The following is a 21,184-nucleotide window of genomic DNA, read 5'->3' on the forward strand; positions in this document are numbered from 1 at the left end:
TGGAGGGTCAAAGGGAAAGGCAGACAGGGGCAGCAATTACAAATGCGTCGAGTGAGCAGTACAATCAAAACAAATGCACCAACACAAGAAAAATTAGCACAACAGCCTGAGCGAGGTCGCGCTAATTATGCCAAATACTAACAGCGGCGCTATGCGTGAAAAAGCGCTACAATGCTATGGAGCTCGGTAAACAAACAGTGCTGTAGTAATCACAAGAAACAATACCAGGGATGGTTATCACGGAGCATTTCAGCCAAATACTAACAGCGGCGCTATGTGTGAAAAAGCGCTATAATGCTATGGAGCTCGGTAAACAAACAGTGCTGTAGTAATCACAAGAAACGATACCAGGGATGCGTTATCACGGAGCGTTTCAGCTGCAGATGAGGAGGAGCGTGAGGGAGCGACCGTTCTGAAGCAAGTCCAACCTTTCATGCCACGAGCTTGTCACACCTGCAACGCAGATAGAGCCTTTCTTTATGCAACTCGCAAATGGGAGTTACATTCTAAGAACGGATCACAGATGTTGTGGCCTTTTGCCAGGAAAAGCGTATCTCGTGAGCGTAACTTCCATGGTCAAATGCTGTATGCAAGCATTGTTTCCGAGCGGCCCTGGAGACATAGTGACTCCCGTCTGGCCTCGTCTGAATTTCTCTTCTATACGAATTGATACTTTAAGCAAAATGAAGTCTGCGCTTTTGCAGACAACAGTGCCCATCACGTCATCAAAAGAGACGTATGATCTCCTAGTTGCAAGGACGGCTACGGAGGTTCATGACCTTTTATCAACAAATTGCCCCGTGCTTTTCGTAGAAATGCTGAGCCAACTTCTTAACATGTCTAGTGCCATAGGCATCCCAGGCATATTTAAGACAATTTTTACGGGACTGCTAACACCATTTCAAGCAATTCTGGGAATCGTTCCCAATTTTGTCCATTCAGTCTTTGGCAGCATACCCCTATTTTTGGGACTTGTAGCAGGGATTTTATTTTTGACCCTCCTGCTCTGATATGGCAAGCCAAAGCTCAGACATGACTCCTATGGGGATGGAAGAAACAATCCTAGCAGAGCGCTACGTGGACAGAATAACTAGAGTCCTTGGATTGGCCAGGCTGAGAGATCTAAACATGACCTGGTTCCTTTCATTCAGACCTATATGGCAATCCTGCATCTTACCTGTGCTACGATGTATGCTATGCGGAGATGAGTGCGTGTTGAACACCTGTCTTGCACTTCCATCAGCAGTACCAATGGATATCGATACTTTGCTCAGTCCAATAATGGCTCACGCATTGTGTTGTCCCCAGCGGCTACCAATCCTGATGACGGCATTCGTTGAGACTCCTGTACTACGACTAGGTGGTAACAGTGGAGCGAGTGACAAAAGCAACATCACCCAGGTACGACCTTATGTGAACATTGCTGATCCAGCCTTTGATGACAGCAATCATTCTCACACCTGCCAAGTTACAGCACTATCGAATTTGGTCGAACTGTCACCTGATTTTGTAGACCAATTCTTTGAGAGCCTGTCTGATATGATGTTCTCACCCGAACAGAAACAATAACTTTAGAGAAGCATTCTGACACACAGCGTTCCCATGAACTCTGAATTCGGCCTTCAGTTTTGAACAACAAAAACTGCTAGAAGCGTTGGAACTCTATTCCCCCGTTCAACAGGAATTCTTTTGAATTGAACACTTTTTAATATTCACCTTTTTTTCTGGCACGAAAAAGTCTTTGCTTAAACAGAAGCTTCGACTTCTATTTAGGTAAATCTAGAGACATAATAACTTTCAACCAGCCTCTAGCACATTTTACTGAAATGCATTTATATGTGATGAAATTATCTCGCCCTTCTTTTATGTATTCAGAGATATTTCATGTGTAATTCTTTTTGCAAAATCGTTCATTGATTGCATATGCTATAATTTTGAATGATTTCTATGCTTCAAAAACGTACAGTACCTATATTTTCACGTATTACAAATACGCCTATTTCAAATGCATATATGTATTTTGGGATGGGCAATGTTACACATGCATCTTATTGCTCTAGTTTTGGTAATTTGATGGACATAAATTCGTGGAGTGGGTGTCGCGTTCTAATCTAGGACCCTGATCGATACTGTGACCTTATGCCCCTATACGTCTATAAATCCATTTATTCCCTATATTGGCATAACCGATCAAATGCAATATTCAGAAACTCGTCTCTGGCCTCACACGAACAGAGCCACATTTCAGAATCGCTTCCTCTGCAACTTCCTTTGCAGCTCATTAGTGCAATGACATAGCAGAAGTTACTATCTAACCGCCATATTCATGAAATTCGGCATTTGCGATTCTGAAATAGCGAAAAAAAGCGAATCGCTGTTCAGAAATCGCAAATCCGAATTCATGAATAATTGCGATTAAAAAAAGCGATTCGCACGCGATCGCAAAATCCGATTGCGATCCGATTGAAATTGCGATTAATCGCAGAATAATCGCAATTTCCGCCTACCCGCGCCTGGACTGCGATCTCGCAAATAGCGATATCGCTATTTGCGATATCGCTATTTGCGAGATCGCAAACTCGCGAGATCGGGAAAACGGGAAGTCGCATTTCGAGCCCAGTGATGACATCACAACCAGGAAGCTGCCGGTTCCCACCACCATTTTGCACATTGAGGCAGAGAGAGAGGGAGCACATTGGAGAGCTGCAGCTCATCTTGGAAAGTACACAGATCCACAGATCCACAACCCTATACCATGGCTGAGGAACCAGCACCTGGGACCAGCAGCTAGTCTGGGAGAAAGAGAAAACTGAAATTCTCTGAGCAGGAGCTGGAACACCTAATTGAGGGGGTTGTGGCCAACCATGACCAACTGTTTGGCGCTAATTCACGGAGGGTCCCAGAAATGGAGAAGCGGCGCATATGGCAGGGGATAGCCTCAGCAGTGAACTCGGTGGGAGTGGCAGCCAGGTCCCTGGACGAACTAAAAAAGCGGTGGTACGACCTCCGAGGCCGTGCCAAGGAGAAGGTGGCGGCACGCCTTGGGGAGTCCTCTGGCACAGGAGGAGGAGGACCAACGGTACCACCAAACACCGCCATGGAGGACCAGGTTGAGAACACCCTGGAGAAGGAGGCCTGTGTCGGTTTCACTACACTGGACTCATCCCGCCCCACCCAAGACACCCAAGGTAAGTGGCATGCGACTGCGACCCTGCCCCCTATGGATGTCCATGACCAAATAGGCTCCCCCAATGTTCCATAGGCATGCATAGTTGCACATCAAGGAATGTCCTGAAGCATTGTGGGAGATGTAGTCTGGCCACAATGTTGTAGTACCACAATGCAGCCAGACAGGTCCCAATGCACACAAAGCCACTGCCATTCAGGGAATGTCACCCAGCATGCATGTAGCAACTGCACGTCTGCCAGATGCATGCAACTAATGGTCCACCACTTACCCCCACAGGTGGCGATACCAGTGACAGTGATAGGCTGGAGATTGATGAGGGCGTCCCGGAGGTGGAGGTGCCAACACCAACCCAGGTACCAGCCCATGCCGCTGCAGCTACACCAGCAGCAACTACCACCAGCAGCGTCCCCCCTGCAACAGGTGCAGCACCCACATCCGCTGGCATGTCAGCCCCCATTGTGCCTCCTGCCACCGCTGCTCCTCCCAGAGCCGCAGCCAGGGCAGTCACTCTCTGTGCCCCCTGCATCAACTGCTACTGCCACACCAGCAGGCACACCCCCTGCGACTGGCTCACCTGCAACACCGGCGGTCTTACCCCCAGCAGCTGTCGCCTCAACATCACACTCAGGCCAGCAGGGCAGGCGTGGCAGGTCACGCCAGCGCTCCACAGCAGCTACCAGGCAGGCCAATGCTGATGGACTGGCGCGGCTCAGCGTCGAGAGACGGATGCTGCGCATTCACCAGCGCCAGGCTCAGCAGCAGGGAGCTATACAGCTCCAACTGCACATGATTGGCCGCAACGTGGCATCTGTTGCAGGCCACATTGAAGGCATGTGGGCAGACCTGGCAGGTGTGGGAGTTGGAATGGCCCGCATTGCTGCAGCCGTGGAGGCCAACACCTGTGCCATGTGGAGAGTGCGCAGTGGGCAACGCCGGCGCCACCGCCAACTATTGAACCGGCTTGGCTCTTACAGCAAGGCAAGTTATGTGTCGGCGAATGCGACATCTCTTTTGGCGCGGCGCAGTCTGACCCAGCAGCACGCAATCATCCAGTGCAGTGAGGACATGACAAGGGTGCTGGAGACCCTCACCACGGCCGTCGTTGCTCTTCACCCTCCACCTATTCCATCTGTTGTGGGGGGTGATGATGCGAGTGAGTGGGCGTCCAGCCTCAGCTCACAATCTGCCTCACAGGCCCCACTACCCACCCGCAGCACCAGGACCCCCCCCTTGCCTGAAGCCCTGGAGGAGGAAGCCCCTCAGAGGCGCTATGGAGGAACGCGCACTAGGCGCACCTAGAGAACTGCACTTCACCAATGGCACAGGCTGAGGTCAAGCCTGCCATGCACTCATGCACAGCAGTATGGCGTAATACTGTTTGTTGGACTAATTTTGACAGAACCCTTATATTTCATTTTGTGAATTTAACAAGTACATTTATTTTGCTATTTGGACAGAACCTTATATTTCATTTTGTGAATTTAACAAGTACATTTATTTTGCTATTTGGACAGAACCTTATATTTCATTTTGTGAATTTAACAAATACATATATTTTCCTACACACATTAGCGTTGTGTCATCATTACATTTTGCATGCATTGTTGATTTGTGGGGTGATGGAAGTGGTTGTACTAGAAACTGTTCACTGTGATGTGGTTGCGACGTCTGTGCCCTTCTGCTGGGTTCTCCCCTTGTGCATGGCGCGCATGTGCAGGTGGCCGGTTGTCCCCCTCAGATTCACTGCCAGAGATGTCAACAGGTATCCTGCGCTTGGTTGCAATGTTATGTAGTATTGCGCAGACAGCCACTATGCGGCAGCACTTTTCAGGACTGTAGTACATGGCCCCACCTGTCTTGTGCAGTATGCGGAACCTGCTCTTGAGCAGGCCAAATGTCCTTTCTATGCAATTCCTTGTCCGTATGTGTGCAATATTGTAGCGCCGTTGCTGGGGTGTAGCAGGGTTGAGGTATGGGGTCAGGAGGTATTCACGGAGGGCGTAGCCACTGTCACCTGAATGAGAGGAGCGGATGGTGATTGCCTGTGCTGCGCTGTTACATCTTTGCAATGTGACATTTCAATCAAAGTGTACTTACCAAGTAGGTGTCCTTCCCCAAACTCTCCCCTGACCAGTCGTGTGTGGAGTCCGCTGTGCCGGAAAATGAAGGAGTCATGGGTACTCCCTGGGTACCGTGCGACGATGTCAGTGATGTATGTCTTGGCATTGCAGACCATCTGGATGTTGAGGGAGTGGTAGCACTTTCTATTGCGGAACATATACTCCATGCCAGCTGGTGGGCAGATGGCGACGTGGGTACAGTCTATACATCCGAGCACATGTGGAAAATGGGCTACATTGTAGAATTGTAGCTTTGTCATGTCCAATTCCTGTTGGCTGGCGGGAAATTTGATGTGACGGTGTAGCTGGGTGAGCATGGCGTCAACAAAAGTGTGGAGGCAGCGTGACATGGTGGGCTGGGATATTCCCCCAGCAGCCGCTACTACCCCCTGGAAACTTCCGGAGGCCAGGAGGTGCAGGCTACACAATACCTGCACATGTGTAGGCACAGCATTGGTACGGCTTGTTGGGTGCTGCATCAGGGGGTCAAGGTCCTGTATTAGCTGCATTATCATTTCTCCATTCAGCCTGTATTTAGCATATATCTGCTCTCTGGTTTGGCCCAGCAAGGTGACCCGCTGGCGGAATATCCTGTCCTGGATCCTGCGTCTCCTCCGTGCTAATCGCTGTAGCCTGCGACGCCTCACCACCATGTACATTCCTGGCATTGTGGGACTCCTAATGCTGCTGCTGCTGATGGTCCTTATGTGTGATTGGTCAGGCCAGTACCTGTTGGTGATAGGACAACGGTTTTTTGAAAGTTTTTTTCCATGGCTTTCATGGTTACCACCTGCTTTGAGTTGTCCTTATTTTGCGCGGTGCAAAATGCGAATTTTAGGTTTTTCGCTAATTGCGATTTTTCTTGAATACCGATAGCGATTATTTTGCGATTTCGCTATTATTATCGCAGAATCCGTGGTGTGTCGCTATTTCGGAATCGCTAATGCTCTGCGGCTGGGATTCTGCGAATATATTAGCGATTTCGCAAATATGTGTTTGCGAATTCGCTATTTTGTTGTTGAATGCCGATTACGGAAATTGCGCCCGCATTTGCGATTTCGCAGCGATTGCGGGCGCAATTTCACTTCATGAATCAGGCTGTAAGATTCCTAGATTAACACTCCGAGTTCTTCAACAAGATAAAAACTCAGCAACCTGGGAAAGCCCCGCTTGCTATGTTTTGATTAGTAATAGAACTCTAATGAGCACTGATAGACGATCACTTCCTAGTGACATCTTTATTGACGTCTTATGTCCAAAAACTTACGTCAAACAAGGCACCTTTCAGGTATAAATATTACCAACGTTGCCTTAAGCAAATGCTGATGATACCATCGCTGCTGCTATTATGCTGAAGCTATCGCTGTCGAGCTAATGCTGAGACTATCGCTACTTCTATCGCTGCTAACGAGCGAACAATGGTGTGGTGAACACAGGAGCTGAACAGCCGTCCCCTGCAAGAGCCCAGCAGATGCAAGCTGCCCGCGGACACTGCCCTTCCTCTTCCTCGACGTGCTGAGAGAGACGCTGTCTTTTCTCCTGCAGAGAAATCCAGCTCCGGCGTTTTCAGCCCACTCTTGCGAGTGACTGGGATATCGAGTTCCCTGAAGGAGATACCAGACCTCCAGCATTCTATTCCAGAGGTATGGTGTTGACTAAAACCTTAGAGAGAATTCTTGAAGCAAACCTTGGCAAAACCAACTTAACTTAAAGCTACTTACTTACTCCCCTCCCAAGTATTAGGCTTAGGTCAGGTACACTGGGGTAGGCGTAGTTAGAAGCACCAGTTGAGTATTTTAGCCTAATGCATATATGAATGTATATATGTTTTATTCATTTTAAACCATTGTATGGCTAAGAAACCATATCAATGCTTTTACAGTATTATTTCGCAATACTCATCTTACTGTACATACTTTTTATAATAACAAGTCTTGCAATTGTGGCAATTCATTTCTCTTGTACGAGAAGAAAGACTGTTCAATAAATGTAACCTTTTATTGAAAACGCCCGTCTCTCTATTCTCTACATATTGTGAAAGTAATCTGCACAACAACTGACTGAGTAAAATAACTGTCTATTATTCACACGACTCTAGAGATTGACTCTTATCTGAGGAGCAAAGTTGTCATGTTGCACGGTTATTGGAAAACTGAATCCCTTCTTGTCTGTGCCAGGGAAGCTGATCACTTCCTATTCAGTCAAGAAAGTTTCCAGTGACCTCTGAGCTAGTTGGTAACAAACCCAGTTAAGTTTAGCATAGTCAGTAGAGGCCTGGAAGATCCGCAATTCTACGTCAATACTACTGTTTATGTTATTCCAATGCGCAGAGCCTTTTGGGAAAATAGGAACTACACTACACTCTCTGATTATTGTCTTAAGAATCAGCTATTATTACGCCTTAATTGCCTTTATTTGCATATAAATTATCTTTTTATTGTTCTACTCTAAAACATATAACGTTTTTATCTGAACTCTGATAACAACACTTGATATGTTCACCATTGTGCTGAATTTGCACTGCGTGAAGTCTACACATGGTTCATTGTTGTGCCACCTGTTCAAGGACTGGCTAACTTGTAATGTCTTTTTATACTAATAAAGGTTTTTGAGACACAAAAAAGAAAATTGTCGGCTTCAGTTGCACTTTGTGTGGGGCTGAAGACCAGAATTCGGCAATTTTTGGGGACCCTCAAGGGTCTACAGAAAAGTTATCACAAGCAGAGTGAATCATAGAAGAGAAAAGGAGCACAATTTTGCTTTAATCTACTTCTACAATCGATTAAATACGATTTTAGTGAATTTGTGGAGTTGTGTCGAAATCTGAGCATTTTATAGAAAGCTCTTGTAGAAAGGTTTAAATTTGCAGCGCATTTACTTTTTCTAAGGTCGAGACTGGGCATCGCGCATGCGCTGTCTGGAAGACCTGATGTAATAGGGCTGTTGTAATTGAATTGAATTGAAGCAGCATTTCTAGGGCGCCTGTTTACCCGAAGGCATCCCTGCGCTAGTAATTAGTAGCAGTACAGAAATCTCATCTGATGATTGCCATTGGCTAGCTGCTCCCATGCTCTTGTTTCCTGGCTCCTAACTGGTTCCTGCAGCTTTGAAACCTAAGTGCAGTCTCCCTACACTTTCAGGGTTTATCTGCTGATTAGCAGAACACTTTTCATTCTGCTGCGCTGCCTTACACTACAAACCCAGCTCTATCTTAGGTTCCTTGCTCGTGCTTCCTAATCTCCCCTTGCGTTGCTCTCCCCCACCACCTCACGCCACGTGGCTCGCCCACATCTATTATCGATTTTCTTTGTGTTAATATATCTTCGCCACTTTCATGCGACCACGCACATCAAAACGTGTATCAATTTTTCTCGGCCAAACAAAAAGTATCAAAGAGTAATAGAAATCCTGGGGCAGATTTACAAGCTCCCTGCGCCACCAGTTTGTCACTTTTTGTGACGCACTGGTGGTGTATCCTACTGCTCCATATTTACAAAGACAGGAAAAGCCGCCCTCCATGGCTTTTCCTGCCCTTGTAAATATGGCCCCTTTACACGCAGCACTTTGGGTGAAAGGGGCATTCCATGGGTGTTGCTGTGGGTGTTCCCATGCAACACCCATGGAACGAGACACATTTCCAGATTTACGAAGAATCATAAATCTGGAAAGACTTGTGAATGCTACGCCTCCCTATGGGAGACGTAGAGAGAAGCAATGAGGAGAAATGTTTTCATTTCACCTTATTTTTTCCTCCTTCAATGTGTGCTGCATTCCACAGCACGCATTGAAGAGGAAAATGCCTGTAGTGATTACTTTTGTGCAGGAAAGTGCCAATTCCTGCACAAAAACAATCTCCCCACGACTCAATCATCCTTGCACCATGGTGCAAAGGGTGCCTACGCCTGCGCATGGCTGCAGTTTGTGCGCCTGTGTAGGGGGAAGGATGGAGATGCTACATATTGTTGTATATATGTTGCATCCCTGTGATTTGAAAGTGATTCAGAGTGGCACAGCCAAATAACTTGCTGAATGCACTGAGTCACTTTCATGGTAAATCTGCCCCCCCCTGTATGTAACACCACACAAAACTCCTACACAAATGTAAAACTCGGCTGCTTAAGTACCCACGGCCAATGCTATTTCCATTGCTCAAAAGTATCAGAAAAAATCACTGCTCATGCACACATCCTCTTCTTAAATATTAAGGCACCATCACTTGCCTTGACCACGGGCTGCGCTGTGGGTGCCTCCTACTGGTGAAGCCAGCTCTGCAGTGCCAGAGACCTCCAGTACCCAAGTGTGCCCTGGCCACTACAGGCAGCATAAACTGGCAGTATGTAGTGATTCGTAGCCTGGACAGCTTGGGGTCGAGCGGCCTACCTGTAGCTGGACAAAACTTCGATAAAGCATTGATCATTCCTTCCGGGGCGCAGGTGTTTACTTCTGGAGAGAATAGTGGCTTTTCCAGGGCGGGTCATATAGCTAACCAATCAATGGAAGCTAGGGGGTATAATCTCAAGGACTTATCTCTGGGGTAACGGCACTTTATTGCAGCCAAATTAGCGATAAATCTATCGCACCATTCACAAGCTGATGCAAACAGCACATGTCACCATTTTACCGGAAAAAACATTGCCACGGATGACCTCAGCAACTAACGCTAATGAGATGCAGAGTAGGTTTTCCCATGCAAAAAAATAGCAAACACACCACTTTGCAACATTCACAACGACCAGCAAGATCGGGAAAGACATCACAAAACAGACGATAAGGCGCGTTAGCACCAGGAAGTTAACACCTGCTCTGACCTGGTGTAAAGTCGGATGACAACCTGCACCACGAAAGGGATCCTAGCCCAGATCCACACATGAAGAGCAACAGATTCCATGGAGCCAACAATCATGCTGCTCAGACACCAAAGAGGGCCACAACCCCCACCGCCACCACACCCAGGGCTGCCACCCCCTCTTATCCGCTGTTGGACTTGGCCCTCTTGGCAGGGTCCTCCCTGAACTTCTGCCTTCCTCCAATATTCTCTCTGACCTGTTTTTGTTGGTTTAATGACTCTGGGCACTTTACCACTGCTGACCAGTGCTAAAGTGCATATGCTCTCCCTATTGTAAAGTGTATATGTAATTGATTTCCATGATTGGCTTATTTGGTTTACTGTCAGTCCCCAGTAAAGTGCACCAGGAGTGCCAGGGCTTGTAAATACAAATGCTGCTGCTGGGCTTGTGCCACCCACAGAAGCGGCCTGGTGAAATGTGCCTAAGGTCTGCCATTCCAGAACCTGCATGCAGTCTGGTACTGTCAAGCTAACTGCGCATGTACACCTACTTGTCAGTCCCTAAACCTTCCCTATGGTAGGCCAAAGGGCAGGGTGCATTGTAAGCATAAGGTAGGACAAGCCCTGATGTGTGTGGCATGTCATAATAGTGAATTACAGCCATTTTCGTTCTTCACTATTGTAAGGCTACCTACTCTCCATAGACCAGAATGGGCTGCTGGAATTATTACACTCTATAATCCCAACAGACTCAGAGAGCATGGTAGAAAGTCAAGTTCAGTATGCCTGAACTCAGAATAATAAATACTTTTTAGTAAAGTTTATTTTAATATCCTGTGTTTGCAAATACTACTTTTAGAAAGTTAGTATTTGCTTGCCTGACCATTTCAGCCTGCCTCTGCTCTGATGTGTATCTGCTGTCTGGTTTCTGTGTGTGACAGGGCTGGGGAATTCCAGGGGACAGGCTGGGGTTGACAGGTGGTGAATAGAGAGATTACACCAGGATGGGTGGGGGGAGTGCCCCTTGACTCTGAATAGGGCTGTGCTCTGCCACCACAATGCTGGCTCCGCCCCCTGGGGAGCGACTGATGACTCTGCCCTGCACCTAGTCCAGGAACAGGGAGGACTGTCAACAGAGTGCTCCTGACTCTACTTGTCATCACAATGCTGGCTCCATCCCCTGCGGAGTGTCTGATGTCCCTGCCCAGCACACTGAAAGAAGAAGCCAGGGCCTGAAAAACAAAGTGCTCAGAGACTGACTGGATTAGGCAAAGGCCCCCCTGGCCTGCGAGAACAAAAGAAATGGTGTATAAAAGTAGGAGCCCTGCTCCTCAGAAATCAGATCCTGTTGACGCCAAGAAGAAACTCTGCTGAAGAGAAGGACCTGGGAAAGCTGCATGGAGGACTACTGTCTCTAATCCTGAGAGATTGGCCTGTGGTGGGTGCCTTGCTGCAAGAAGTAATCGTAAATCGTAAATCATACGTTCTTATATAGCGCCTTTCACCGTAAGGTCTCAAGGCGCTTGCTTTGAGAACCCGTCCTGGCCTTTCCCTGCAAGATTACCCCTACTGGGCATCCCCAAGGTGAAGACCAGGCATCTCATCGTGGTGGGGCCATAGTGGAGATTAAGCAAGCTATTGCCCAGAGTTGCAGAGTGTGAACCCACGATTCGAGTAGGCACCGAGGTGAGAATGATCAAGTCCGTGGACATTTTAAGCTCAAGGCCCTGCCGCGTCGGGGATCGAACCCTGGTCCCAGGTCTGACCTCTGCATCTGGGACTGCCTCCTCTAACCGGTGAGCCACACTTCTCCACAAGTAGAGAAAGACAAAGACTGAGAAAGACTTTATTTTTATTTCAACTTGTGCCATCTGTGAACCAAGATCTCCAAGGGCTTGCTTGTGAACTTGCCCCCTGAACTGCGCCCCAGGAACAGTGGGCGCTACCCCCCTGAAGGAAGAGCTGGTGACCGTGCTGCTTGTCTTTGCAGCGCTGCCCACAGAAAGCCAAGTGTGCTGTGCGCCGCCACCGCGCACTCTGAAGAGTCTGAGCTGACCCCCCTGAATTGCCAAAGCTCCGTGACATCTGCCACCGAGCCGTAGCTCCCAACGCCAAGCCAAGGACCTGTCCGGACTGAGCATCGTGTCCCTGTGGTCCCCGAGCCGTAGGGTACAAAGTAAAGCTGGACTACGCCTCAACTTGCCCCATGCAATGCCCTGCTGGAAGCGCCTCGCCGCTGACATCGCATTGCGCCGCTGTAAACCCCCCTTCAGGACCGGGACGGAAGCCGAGGTCAAGAGCCGCCCCACAACACATCGCTGCCCTCTGAGAAGCGGAAACTACTGAGCCATCGAGCCGAACCTCGCCACGAAGGAAGAAGGCACCGCAACGTGGGACGTCACCTCTACGCCTGCTTTATCTGCTCCGGGCCCCCAAGAAAAGGAACTGTGCGAGGCGCGTGATAATCAGTAGGGCCTTTCTCTTGGGCTTCGTACGATGTGCACAGGAGCGCTACGGAGTGTCCAGACCTGAAACGAATAGCGTAATAACAATAGTAACAGGGCCTGTAGTACAGTGAAGCCGGTTTTAGGAGTATTTAACCCCTTTCAGGCCCGGAACTCTGCAACTGAGGCCTACATCTTGCTTTTGAACATTGTGGCATCACTTTTTTAAAGTAACTTGAACCATTTTGAAGTACTGGGAAGCCGTTTTGAGAGTGATTGAAACTATTCTAAGTACTGTCCATTATATTCAAGAACTGTAGCATTTCTAAAAGTAACTGGAACCTTATTAAGTCGTTGAAACCTGTACCTAAAGCCTGCTTGAGAAGTTTTATATATAAAGAACTATATTTTTACAATACAACCAGCTTGGTGTCTCTGTGTCTTGGATTGATGGTCTATTGCGTGTGTTATACTAAATGCTTAACCGCATGTGCTCTGGAGTTTAGTAACCCTGGGCGTAGTTCGCGGAGCTCCACTCCGCGGAGCTACGCGAAGACGCACTTGCACTCCGCGACCTACGCGTAGCTCCGCAGACATGCGTAGTTGCTTGCTAGACCCGTCTTTGGGAGCGCGGTGCGCGTGTTCGGGGCGCTGCCTGCATGCTCGGGATGGCTAGCGTGCTAAGTTACCCAAGAGGTTTGTCCCGCCCGCTTGCGTTCCCTTATTTCCTGTTCCGGGTCACAAGTAACGTGTTCGGGTTGTGCAAGACATGTTCGAGAACTCATATTCTCGTTCGCACTACAAAAGTGCGTGATCGCGCTAAATATCGCGCAAACCTACCCACGCGGTCGCGATGGGCGCAGCCATCTTGGATTTCACACTGGCTATGGTTTGGGGCCTACTTTAGCATCTAGCTCATATCTCTTCAATCCTGGTCTTTTTACCCACTTTTTCAAACTTTCTTTAGTTATTACCTATCTCTCTGTGTGCCTAGGTTTATATTTTTCATTTTATTTCTACTTTTACAACTTTTCTATTGTTTTATTTTACTTCCTTCTTTTTCCTTGCTTTTTCTTTCCCCTACCTTTTTGTCTTGAACTTTTCTTCTCCCCTCCACCCAGAACCATGGTGAAGGGCACCAGCAGCAGCGGCGGCTCAAAGGGCAAGGCGCCTGTGCCCAAAAAAACCCGGCTGCCTTGCGGCAGAATGTGCCCCCCAGGGGTGACGGCCCGCCAACTTTTTGGGGAGGAGGAGGTGGCTGCCCTGGTCTTTTTTATCCAGCACCACCTCCCCTTGACCTTGGCAGCAGGCGGCAGGCCCGGCTCCGGCTACCAGATTGAAGAGCGTCTCCGGCGGTGGACGAAGGTGCGCCAGGCAGTCTTCCAATGCTCCGGTATCCGGCGTACCCATCATCAGCTGTCCCACTGCTGGGCAGACATTTTGGACCGGGAGCAGGACCTGTTGGACCTGCTTGGTGTCAAGGTCGTGAGTCTTGGTGAGTGGCTACCCAAATTCTTCTTACCTCAGCCAGGGCCGGCTTTAGGCATGTGCAAGCTGTGCAACTGCACAGGGCCACCAAACGCCAGGGGCCACTACACCAATATTTATCCTTGATTTAATAATCCTCTGAGGATGGATACATATTTGCGTGGCGGCCCCTGGCAGGGATTTGGTGCCACTTCCAAACACCCTGACTCCCCCCTCTTCACTGGCCTCCGTGCTCCACCCCGACCTCCTCTTCCGGGGCCCCCTACCCACGCTCCCTGCCCAGGACCACCATGAGCCTAGAGCCGCCCCTGCCTCAGCCCTCCATAGAACTGATGTAGTTTGTTTAGTGAGTGGGTAGGCTTAGCAGCAGTAGCATTCAGTCAGTAGCAGAACAAAATATGATGCAACGAACGTACAATTTCGTGTATGCACAAAGTTAAGCATGTCTCCTCCTTGTGATCTATGCATTTTGCTGGCAAAAATAAAAAAGAAATGCCTACTTACAGATAATTGATTACCCCATTCTTGAATCGGTGGTGTTGTTCAGGTGTTACTGCCTCTGTGTTACTTAGTAATCTGCAATCAGATTGTTTATGGAACATTTGATTTGTTTTCTCCAAGTATACAGTCAGTGAATCCTGCAAGGCAGTAGTCATTTGGTAGATCAATGTTTGTTTCTTTTAATGTTCTAGCAGTGGTTTTTGAAATGATGTCTATGTTTCACAGCACTCAATGTTTTTCTCTTTCTTTATTATTTCTTACATGAACCACAGAACCCAGGGGCAAGCAGAAGGCTGGGACCGAGTCGGCGGGTGAATCACAGGCACAGAGCTCCTCTACTGAGGATACTGCTGCTGTCCCTAGTAAGTCCAACAGTGCTTTCTTTTGGAACAATGATATTTCCCTAACTTTCTAAGGGAGCTTTTTTTTCCAACCGATTAATGACATTTCCTTCCTAAATAAATTTTGACAAATGCTTTTTTGATTTTCATTATGTTTTCAAAATCAAAGAGCCTCTGCTATGACTCTCTGTGCTACTACTAGTATTACACTGTCTGTAGGTAAGTTTGCCCTGTTGCCCACTCTTTAGTTAAGGTATTAATCTTTTCAAAAAATCTGTGATAGAAAAGCTGTAGGCACAGGGTCTACTCCTGTCTTATGCTTTTTCCTCTGTAATGTCTCTGCTTTGCCAATTGACACCAACCAAGTATGCATCCAGATGTTGGTCTAGTATTTTATAAACGTTAGTATACCACTACTACTCTTGTGGGTATTCTTCTATGCAGTCACATACATAACTATGTATGCACCAGAAAATTGGATGTTGGTGATAGGCAGGTTGGACCTTACTTACACCTCAGTCACAGAACTCTGAGGAACCCACAATTTACTGAACGACAACCTATATGGGCTCAGTCATTGGTCAATTATTCAATTATCCCACTCCTGAACCCCAATACCAAGATGCCCAATGCTTTTATTACACAATCCATAACCTACGTAACCCCCTTTTGCTCAATCACTCGTGTACGTCTATAATACAACAGACACTGAAAATATACTTCAGAGTCAATGTGGTACTTCAAAAGCTTTATTTTGTTAGAAGTAAGTAAGTAACATCAATGTTTTTAAGTTGTTCCGTGAAATACGTCAAGGCCCACCAGAAAAAATCCAGAGTTAAAAAAGGCTGAATAAAGTAATCTACATTTGTACAGCTACCAGTGCACGATAGGGAAATGTGGGAAATGTCGGAGACCCCTCATCATTGAACGTATACTGGTTACATATGCCTCTTTTTGGTAAGCTCTGGAAATCTCTGCTTCGTAGAAGGAAATCTTCTCATCTGCCGAAAAATAATGACAAAAGTGGTGCACGTTAGACAGTATGAAATACATTTATGCAAGTTTTTTGCAGTCATGCTAAAAAAAAGGTGTAACCTGTAAGCAAACTTGATTCCACAATCCACATACAAAAAGTAAGTACAGGCCTTTTTATTTTCCAACCTCTTCAGGTGTATGCATTGAACAATCATGTGGCCTCAAAGGCGTCTTCTCGTACTGCGCAACAAGCTGCGAGGTAGCATGCGCAAAACTGTAGACATTGATGTACAAAGTGTGGCTCACTGGTTAGAGGAGGCATACCCTGAAGCAGAGGTCAGACCCGGGACCACGGTTCAATTCTCGACGCGGCAGGGTCTTGAGCCCAATTGTCCACGGACTCGATAATTCTCGCTTCGGTGCCCACTCTAATCATGGGTTCACACTCTGCAACTCTGGGCATTAAGCTTGCTTAATCTCCACAACGGCCCCCGCGGCGGGATGCCTGGCCTTCACCTTGGGGATGCCCAGTACGGGTTATCTCACAGGGAAAGGCCAGGACGGGTTCCCAATGCAAGCGCCGAGATGCCCAAGGGTAAGTCGAGCGCTACATAAGACCTCACAAAAAAAAACAAAAAAGGTTACATGGTTCAGTCTAAATTTCCAAGGACTAGAGTAGCAGTAGAGATGAGATGAGCTTGGGTACCATACCATAACAAATGAATGCTAATATGTGTAGTGACTCTGCTGTACTATGCAATGTGGACTACTACTGATTACGTTGTACTTAACTGTTTTGCAGAACTCCATTCTTGGTGAAAAAGTACACTACAATGGGGGCTGTGCATCCATCTAAAAAGGTGGTCTTATTTTTATAGGTGCAGAACCGGTACCATCCACCAGTGCCGACGGGGACAGCGGTGCAGCATCAGCAGAGGCGATCCCGGAGGGGACAGGACCAGAGGCACCTACACCAGCACCAGCAGCAGTGGGGGAGGAGCCAACAGCGGTGGGCGATGGTAAGTTACATTCAATAGTGATCCACATTACTTGGTGGGAGGGGAAAACTTCCTCACTGTACTCTGAGATTTATAATGAACTTGAAGTTCTACTGAACAATATATGACTCCACCTTTATTTGTCATTACCATGCTTAGCATTACCACCGGCGAGAATTGATAAAATAACAGGCCTCTTCTATCTGACTACAACTCAGCTGTGAAAGGTTGGTGGCATACTAAAAGTCTTATCCACAACATGACCGCGATGGATTAACACTAAGGAGATTGATTTTAAGTATGATGAAAGGAGCAAGGAAAAAGCACCAATCATCTAATATAGAAGGATACTTTGGAATCAGCAATGCAGGTGGCTGATAGCAGTCGGATGCATGGGTTGTTGTGGAAGCATGGAAAGGGGAAAACACAGCTGCTTGCATGGGTGGGAGACACACCCAATATTGGTGGGTAGTGGATAGTCTCAGCAGCGGTGTTTTGGTCAAACCCAAAGGCAAGGGAAGGAGGGGACGACTGTATGCATGGGTCGTTGCTGGCGAAACACAAACCACCTAAGGTTTGTTGCGCGATATAAAGAATGATAGTCTCAACTAGACATTTACTACTAGCTGGCCCCTGTTAATTAATGTTAGTTTGAGACTGTTCCCGGAAGCAGAGTATATGATATAAAACGAGATATGAGAAAAGACAGGTGTTCGTATGTGTGTGACCGTTGAAGTACACCCATGCTACTAGGGCAGGCATAATGCTGTGCCAAAAAGTCCCACAAATTACTTATATAGGCCGTAGAATGTTCAAGATAGATACAACACCATTTTTTGTACTCAGCTTGCTTGCTAGTGCTACTGGGCCACTATGTGTTGAATACATTTTGTGTTCTTGATTTGCTGGGATTTTGGATGACAACAATTCTGTCTCTTTCTTTATAGTTACTCCTTCAAAACCAACAAGAAAGGAGTTGGCAGTCCGGGCCCAGCAGCGGAAACTGCAGGCCATCGTTGAGGCCTACCGCCGGCAGGTGGCTCAGGCCGACGAGGAGGAGGAGGCGGCGGCAGCAGCTGCTGCCTCTTCCAATGCCCCAGCCCCCAAGCCTGCAGGAGTACGTCGCCGTGGTCAGGCAGCCGCCCGCCGCCGGATTTTTTCATCATCGGCCGCCCCCCCACAACATGCATGCCAATGTAGGTGCCGTCAATTTCAAAAAAAGATTCTCCTCCGGGTAGTGAGGCTTGAGGATGAAATAGAGGAGCGGGTGAAGTTCATTGTGGACAAACACTTGATAGCCCGCCGGCTTTGAGATGGACCCTGTTTGTTTGCCCCTTTTTCAATCCTGTTGTTGGTGGGTGGGAATTGGGTGTTGGGGTTTACATTGAACTTGGAAATTTGGTTGGGGTTAGGGGAGGGTAGGGACAGCTGTGGGGTAAGATTTAATATATATTTTATTTTTGTATCATCTTTCTTTATATTATGGTAAAATAAATGAGACACAAAGTTATTTTCAAAAGAAAACATTTGAAGTTCATTTGTGTTTGTTGGGGGGGTAGAGGGGGGACTGTTTCACCAAATAATGTACGTTGTGCAACATCGCAAGGTTTAATTGGCCATGCAGGTCAGCGGACAGTGCTTTCGAATAAAAAAATATATTGGCCACATCTTTAACATGCAGACAGATAAATGTGGTAAACCCTCACCGAGTTATATTTGTAGTATTAGAAGAACTACCAGTCTGTCTTGCGTTATACCTCACAGCAAACTTATCTTACCTGTGATTGCTGATGATGATTGATGATGAAGTGTGGCACTGCAAGGGCTGCATTTGTTTCCCAAGACAATGGAGAAGAATCTGTGGTTCTGAACTTCTGTGATAGTAGTAGTAGACAGACCCTGCCAGTAGCATTTTGAGACAAAAAGAAAGAGGCAGTCATTTGCGTGATAGACAATGTGGGGGTAGTATAAGTATTAAGTACAGTACATTACACGACTGACCCAAAAACAATATTGCAACTGCTAAACTGAAACAAAACAATGGTTTTGGGGACTGGAAACTAAGTGCAAGACAAGATAAGAAGTTCAACTGTAGTTGTAGTACTCACGTCAACGTCAAACTTTTCTAAATCATAATGCTGTAAACTTAAACCCAAACAATGACGCCAATTCATTAGATGTATTCGTTGTTTGATGGTAATGGTAAATTATTTGGCATTATACACAGAGCTTGAGTTGGGAAGCAGAAGAAGATCCTGGCCATGCCTTGTTGAAATTTCACTATTGTTGCTTTCACCACATCTGCCCCAGCAAGCGCGTGATCAAATTATTGGTGTATATTTAATGTAACAAACATCACACCTCAATGAAACCACGCAGCCCGGGGGAAGAGGGTTAGGGTTTGTTGAATGGATGGGTACGGGGGTTTTGGGAAAGGTTTGAGAAAGAAAAACAGTATGCATGGAGACAACAAAAGCAAAACAATGAAGACGATGATTTATGATGTTGATCCACTAGCCAATGAATGTAAGGAATAAACGTAGGAAAAGGACACGCTGAATATCATTCTTGGTTTTCCGCCATCCAATTGCTTGAGGATGAGGATTAGTGGTAAGGGTGAGTTGATGCTCATAGTATAATAACAGTGGGTGAAAAACGTCCAGCCTGTGTGGATTGAAAAAGAAAAGGCAAATACAAAAGAATGTGAATGACCTAAACAAATTGTAATACAGTGAAGATCAAAAAATAATACAAGAGGAGTAGTCGTAAGAGAGGACTTTCAGACTGAGGCGGCTTCGATACAATATGTATAAGTCTACTAGTTGCACATCATTATTAATCTAGAAGTACAAGAAAAGACAGGAGCCAGCACAGAACAGACCCACGATACAGGGTCGCCCTAAACACAAACTGCATTTCCCTAAAAATTTCACTGAGCCAGCGAAAGGGGCATAAAAAAGCAACCTACATTTTCAAAATTAATCAACAAAATCAATGCGTCATTCTCAGTCATCAATCATACCACTATTGTACTCTACCAATGCACAGGGCACACACATGTAGTAGCTTGGGTCTACTGTGCTGTGCCTCTTATTTGTTTTTACCTTGTATTCCACTCCAAGAAACATCGTACATCAATCAGCTCAGATCCAACTGCCTGACAGCATGCAAAGATATGGTGGTCACCATCATTATCAGGTGTGGCACGTCTAGTCCAACAGCAACAGCAACTCAGTCTGTAGTGAGTGACTACGATAAATTAAGTCCTGACTGCACCTGTAGTAGTAGGAACACAAGTGCGTAAATAATTTATATTATTAAATAACATGGAAAAATTGGCTATCACGTGAGTCTGAAGTTACTAGTATACTTCAACTCCATGCACATTTGCTCAGAGTCAGCAAAACATCCAATTCAATGCATGGCATCATTCATTTAATATACCTGTCTTGCTCTTCTCTTTCACTGTCAGATGATTGATCACAGATGCTGCCGAGCCTTTTAAAAGTAATGACGAGTCACAACAAGTTGACTTCAGTTGTGGATGCCTGCTCAAGTTTTGACACTGAAGAGTCGTCTATGAATGCCTGCAGACAGAGGTGGTAGCCTTAAGAGTAAGACAGTGATGAGTTACAGATTTTAAATGAAATAGAGGATGGCTGTAGTCATGTACGGTTCACATGTTATGGAGGGACTGTTAGAGGCTACATTATTGTACTATACTCCATCTACAATATCTAATGTATGGCTGGCAAGATGGAATTGTATTGACTTGAGTGGGAGTCAAGAAGATGGACCAAGACTCTGAGGAGTGCAGTCAACATGGAACATAAATGCACAGGCGTGCAACTTCAGGAGGTAAATAAAAAGATACAGTGAAAATAAATGCACAGGCCTGCAACTCCAGTAGGTACATACAAAGAATCAGTGGTGGGGATGGATTTGGTTGTGGTTTTTATTAGCAGTTTTGCACCAGAAAGCCATTGTTAATAAGAAAATAACACAAATAAAGGAAGGGAGAAAGTAACAATTTAAAAGCCTAGTTGTCAGGGAAGAGGAGCTCGTCCTCAAACTCTGGGGGTTCGGACAGAAGTAGGCCATGTAACACAGTAGTGATGATGTCTTCGGACTCGCTTTCTTCATCCTGCTCTGATTCACGTACTTTATAGTCTGGTGGTATGAAGTGTTGATTCATTTTTATCATTGTCAGCCTCTCCACGCTTTTGGGGGAGAGACTGGTCCTTTTCGCTGTCACAATGGCACCAGCAGCACTGAAAACCCACTCAGAAGAGACACTGGCTACAGGACAAGCCAGCTACTTTATCGCCAGCCTGCTCAGCA

At 46.7% G+C, this 21,184-nt stretch overlaps 1 protein-coding gene across 1 annotated transcript; it reads left to right on the forward strand.

Annotated features, from left to right (window-relative positions):
* The first annotated feature begins 230 nt into the window (after nt 1–230).
* Nucleotides 231–18,155, forward strand: LOC147693277 (uncharacterized). Its single transcript, XM_086935888.1, has 4 exons — nt 231–309; nt 14,802–14,891; nt 16,724–16,864; nt 17,791–18,155. The coding sequence occupies exons 1-4, from the start codon at nt 231–233 to the stop codon at nt 18,153–18,155; spliced, it is 675 nt and encodes a 224-aa protein (XP_086792014.1).
* The last annotated feature ends 3,029 nt before the right edge of the window (nt 18,156–21,184 follow it).

Source organism: Lissotriton vulgaris, chromosome 8 (genome assembly GCF_964263255.1).
Source record: "Lissotriton vulgaris chromosome 8, aLisVul1.2, whole genome shotgun sequence".
Classification (NCBI taxonomy): Eukaryota; Metazoa; Chordata; class Amphibia; order Caudata; family Salamandridae; genus Lissotriton; species Lissotriton vulgaris.